The 6,000-nt window shown below is 32.8% G+C and overlaps 1 protein-coding gene across 1 annotated transcript in view; it reads right to left on the bottom strand.

The window, feature by feature from the left end:
• Positions 1-325: 325 nt before the first annotated feature.
• The window catches only part of KIF18A (kinesin family member 18A), a gene marked incomplete at both ends in the record, with an annotated part of 59,054 nt that continues 53,379 nt past the window's right edge, over positions 326-6,000 (bottom strand). The window contains 2 exons of the mRNA XM_084231601.1: positions 326-408; positions 2,641-2,750. Coding sequence (XP_084087727.1) covers positions 326-408; positions 2,641-2,750 — 193 coding nt within the window. The remainder of the gene's footprint in view (positions 409-2,640; positions 2,751-6,000) is intronic.

Below are 6,000 nucleotides of genomic sequence, written 5' to 3'. Positions count from 1 at the left end.
CTACAGTAAAGAAAATTTAACTCACTATTATCATCTAAAATGTCCTAATCAACTTGTTGCAGCATAAACTAAACAGCCATCTCCTGACTTAGGGGTCTCAAAAGAGCAATTATTTTAGAAATGTAATATATCACAACTTTTGGGATGCAATTTTATATTTGCTCAGACACAAAAGAACAAAACAGAAAGAATTTCATTTTCTGTTTGCTGATGGTATTTGGGGAAACCAAGATGGTCTTCTTTCCAAGATTTAAATACGTTTCTTAAAGGACACTGGCAATAAATCCTTTTAAAAGCAAACTCGTCGGTTTCATTTTGAAGTGACTTATCTTAGATTTTCTTTTGAAATACTTCTTCCAAATTGTCTAGTCATGGTTGGCTTTACTTTATGGATATTTCTTTTATATTCTAGAGAAGAAATAAATATGTATGGTAAGTATATCATTCAAAAATAATTTTCACCATTCATTCAACTTATAAAATAATGTTGATAATTGTTAACTGTAAGAAGGCAAACTTATCTTTAAAATTCAAACATTAATACTCTAGTTTAAAAGTAGAAATTCATTTCTTCACATTGCAAAATGGAGGTGAAATTTTGGTGCTTACTGGCATGCACACACACACACAAACACACACACACGGTATCAAGGTAAGTCAATGAATAAACTACTACTCTCCTTTCTGAAATAAAATACTTTTCGTATGCATTGTTTCCTTTATTGTAACAGTGTCCCCCCTTATTCTTTGGATTATTTTCTTAGGGCTTTTTAACTTCTATATTTTCCCAATTTAGGAGTATCATTTGAATCTAGTACTACCTGCAGTGCTGATCCTGATCCTATCCAAGTCCTTTCATTACCACTTCTCCAGTGTGTTCTATTTATGCCCATTCTTCTGGTTTTTCATCAGCCTTCACGATTCCCTATTCAACACAATGTTCTTACCAGAGAGTGCCACTGGCTTCTTTATGGATCAGTCTAATCTCTGATCCACTTTCCTGGGTCACATTAGGTTTTAGTTTTATAGTCACACGTTCTCTTGCCACTATTTCTTACTTCTCTGTTCATTCAATCAACAGCAGTTACTTTCTCTCCCAATGACACTCTCCCCTCCCCACCACCTTTATTAAATTTGTACAGTTTAGAAAACAGTGTTATTTGGAGAGTTCACCTGAATACATTCTAAGGAAGGCAGTGCCAATTCTCTCTTTTCTGGTAATTCCTGATGGGTATCAGAGCATTTTTACTTGGATATCCCAATGTACTTAAACTATTATTATCTTCTCTTAATATAATGCCTTTTTCTGAGTGCTCCATTATCTTAACAACACATAATCTTTTAACCTAGGTTTGGCTCTTCTTTCCTCATTGTTTGGCAAGCACTGTAGTTTAGTATCATCTCTCGCTTTATTCTCCATAGATTTTTTTTATTCACCTCGCTTTACATGAGATACCTGACATATTTTATACTATTTTTAGGATATAAGCACATTAGAAAAATGAAATCTTTATTATTTGAGTTATCATAAATTTATTAGCAGTTTGCAGAATTATGACGTCCCGGAATTGTTTTTTTTGGGTCTCCAATGGGAGCATTACATATCTACACCAACTATATATACATGCCATTAAGTATTATTAATTTGGCATATTGAACCAATAACCATAGTAAATTTTACTATTTTATTTTTTGATTTTTAAATTTGCATGAAAGATCTATTTCCTGATTTAAGGTAAACAACTGCCACAGGGTACTATAAAATTTGGAAAAATATACATTACTCTTATGAGAATCAACAGAAAAAGGTAACAGCAGTTCTTATGTTATTTTTAGAAATTATTTCATGAAACTCCATCAAAATCCAAGTGCTCTTAGTTATAAACACCTTTAAAAAAGAAATCAAACTGGGTTTTAATAGCCTTGGTGTTCACCACAAAACCTGGCACATAGTATGCAGTAAATACTTCCCTGAACGAAGTCCTAGGAACTATGGAGGTCTGGACACCAAGGCTTATAAGCCAGTTATAGAAAACTACAATGTGGTTCAGTTACATGTTAATATTACATGACATGCACTCATGTAGGCCCCCTCCCCATGCATTCAGAAGACATAGTCACCTCTATTAACATCTTTTTTCAACTTGCTAATGGGAGTTATAATATGATTACAAGTAGGTACAGAATGGAGTCTGGCAATAATTCCACAAATGAACCAGAGGTCAAGTTAATAAAAATAATAGGCTAAAAGGAAAATTTCAAGGTACACAGTTTATCTAGGAAATAGAATTAATCATTAACTATTAATTAATTACATATATTTAGCCAATTTTCTCTCAATTATAAAATTATTTACCAATTCTTCTGCAATATGAAGCAGAGTGGATAACAAAAATGGTATAGAATATAAAGTTAAGAGATCTGATTCTGAGTTCTGGAACCATCATGAAACATCTGTGTGATCTTGGGCATTTTCTAATTATGTGTCTTAAGTTTCCTTATTTGTAATGTGGATAATCACATTTACCATGTACTCAAGGTGATAAGTAGATAAAAGGAGCTTCTCATCAAATGAAATATAAAGTACTGTACATATATTAGGTGATCATATTAAATATCAAAGTAAAATCTAAGACATACCCATTGTTGGTCTGTTTTCTTGTAAGTGCTTATCACTGGAATTATCTTGTCGAATACGCTTGGCAAATCCAGAATTTACTTCACCAGGTAATGAAGTATTTGATGCAGAACTTGAAAGGAAAGTTCATTTTAGTAAAGCAATTTTTATATTTCTATGCTTTAATACATGTGCTCCTTGAAAAAAAAGGTTGAAGAAAAAGTGAAATTCTAAAATATTAAGTTGTAAAATCCTATAGGAGTAATGTACTAAACACATTTTGGCCCACAGGGAAATTTAGCTATGTGTAAATTTAGTGATGTTTATTCAAATTGGTGATTATGGTAGGTGTATGTAACAGAGTTCTGTAACAAAACATTTCATGGTTACTCTGCTGAAATACAAGTGAGCACTGTTATTCAGTGTAGAGATAAAGAATACATGGTAAGGGATGAAAAATGAAGCTTGTACTTGGAAAAGGAACCCTTATCTGAGGAATATAAACAAGAGAATGTGTCTTGAAACCTTGTTTTTAAATCAGTGTGGTAATACACTGAGAATCTCTCTCTGATTAAAATTATAGAAACCGAAAATTTTAAAATGATCTATTTTCATTTGTTTTAGCCTCAAAAATTTATATCAATCTCACATTACTGAATGGTCAGATTTCTAACTCAACTTGAACAGCCATATTACTAAGCTCCTATTACGGGGTATGTTACAGAATACACAAAAAGATAAGTTACAAAGAACCCCACCCTGGAAACTTATATAACAGACACATGGTGGGAGGGGTAAAAAAAAAGTAAGACAAATACACAAAATAAAACAAGGGTGAGTGAAAAGTGCCCTAAGTGTTCAAAGCACAAGCACCTGAAGGTTCCTGATTTTAGAAGAAAGAAAAATGGAAAGATTTTTATGGACGAGATGGGTCTGATCTGGTTCCTGAAAAACAGCAATCCTTTCTAATTCTAAAGAGGGTCAGATTTTAATAGGTATGGTTGGGTTGAGTGGGAGATGAAGATCCCTTCTCTACTCTGATTTAAGTAAGTTAATTTTAAGGAATTTAACTCTAAAGATAAAGATGCCATTTTACAAGTTGATACTAATTTGATTGTCAGTCAGACTAACAGCTGGAGGCTCCTGTTTTGTAACATCAACCTGATCTTCTGGCAATTTTAACCATGTGGTAAACTGATACAGGTATGTATGTTTGTGGAATGGGAGATAAATGGTTTAGTTGAATACTCAATAAAAGGAGTCAGAAATGGTAATATGATAGCAAAGAAAAAATAGGCACAAGCACACTGAATGCTGGGAAAAATGACAACCAATGTAACTCAATCTTCCATAGCATGTTAAAGATATGATTACTATGTTTATAAAGTATCTGTGACCATTCTGTTCAAGAGTGCGAATGATACCCATCCAGAATGGTTATAGAGAAGTACTAGTGCTAGAAGAGCAAACAAATTCAGCTGTAGAAATTCTATTTATAAATGGTACTAAATAAATTTCTATAATTTTGTTATGAATACTAACACTTTAAAAAAACCTGATTTATAATTTTTAATTTAAATAAAATTTTAATAATTTACTATAAGTTCACAATACTATATAATTGTTGGGATTATAACTTCATTTATTTTTATTTTTATTTTTTTAAAGGCATGTCTTATTTATTTATTTATTTGTTTGTTTGGTTGGTTTATACATGCACTGGGTACAGTCAGAAGCGCGGGAGGGTGAGAAAATTCACCAGAGCCAGAGCGGGGAACAGAGCAGGCAGAAGGACCAAAGTACACTGCTGAGGGGAGCAGCGGGCGGCAGGAGAGGTCTGCGCGCCATGTGGGACCCTCCTCCGGTGGCCGGGGAGCAGCCGGGGATCGAACCAGCGCTGCAGAGGCTGCGGGCAGCTTCGCAACCCAGCGCTCAACCGCTGCGCCACCGGGGAGGCCTTATAACTTCATTTATTTATTCTCACTATTAGACTGAGTCCCTCCCTTACCCCGCTTTGGTAACCACTATATTTTCCAGCCTAAGGTATTTTTGTTGTGATTTGCTCATTTGTTTGCATTGGTTATTTATATTCCACATATGAGAGAACCCATTCAGTAATTGTCTTTCGCTTTCTGACTTATTTTGCTTAGCACAATCACCTCCAGCCCTACCTATGTGGTCTCAAGAAGCAAGATTTCATCTTTGTTTTTTAAAGCTGAATAGCATTCCATTGAATAAGTCTATCTGTCTGTCTGTCTGTCTCTATCATGTTAACCCAGTCATCTGCTGATAGGGAATTAAGTTGTTTCATGTCTTGGCTATTGTGAATAATGCTGCTATGAATACAGGGGAGCATATCTTTTTGAGTTAGTCTTTACATATTTATTGGATAAATATCCAGGAGTAATTTTGCTGGATCATATGGTAATTGTGCTTTCAGGTTTTTAAGGAATCTACATACTTTCCATAGTGACTGCTCCAATTTACATTCCTACCAATAGACTAACACCATTTTTTGATTATATATCAGCTAAGGAAAACATGTTTTTGTGGTCATTTGGTGATTTTACTTCAAGTATAAAGATCAATGTCACTGGCTACTTTTTATAAGTATTGTCTTGACCTATATCTTATAGTTGCTTTTATTATTTTATGATATGAGTCTTCACTTTAGTTAATTCTAAATTAGGCTTTTGAATAATCCTATTTGAACAAAACTCGCATTTCCAGGATGTAATCAAAGTCTAATAAGTTGTATATTTATATATAAGCCAAATACACTCAAATATTTTTAGACTTTAGATAAAATAGTCCACTGATAAAATGTTTAACATTTATGTTACAACACAGAATTTAAAGATTTAAAACTGGCATAAGTACAAATTCAAATTATATTAAGGTCTTTACTGAGAAGAAATGTTGACTCAGCTGTATGTCAAAAAGAATTCCTACCTATTAATATAAAAATTAAGATATAATCTTTTGTCTGTCTCATGGGTAGAATATTGTTGCTGAATGAAGACAATACATCTTATATTCTCTTAGTCAAGATAATTTCTAGTTGGAATCATTAGATCTTTCAAATGAAACCAAAAATATATGGCAAGTATAAGACCATTTTTGGGTGCCAAGGTTATGGAACAAAGAACAAAGCAAACAAAAAAACCCCAAAGTGATTAATTTATAAGTACAATCTTACATATAAGTACAATCTTATATTTGCTAGGATGATATTTAGTAAGGTGATTCATTTATTGAAACAGTCTGCTACAATGATAGTAAATAAATCAATATGATTAAAAATTCAATATTCTCAATTTAAGTAATAAGTAAAAATTCAGTTTTTGTTAGTTTTTTGAATATCCAAAGAATGCTTTTGAACT

The sequence above is a fragment of the Talpa europaea genome (assembly GCF_964194135.1).
Source record: "Talpa europaea genome assembly, chromosome: 1".
Lineage (NCBI taxonomy): Eukaryota > Metazoa > Chordata > Mammalia > Eulipotyphla > Talpidae > Talpa > Talpa europaea.
This window is presented reverse-complemented; position numbering and strand designations above follow the sequence as displayed.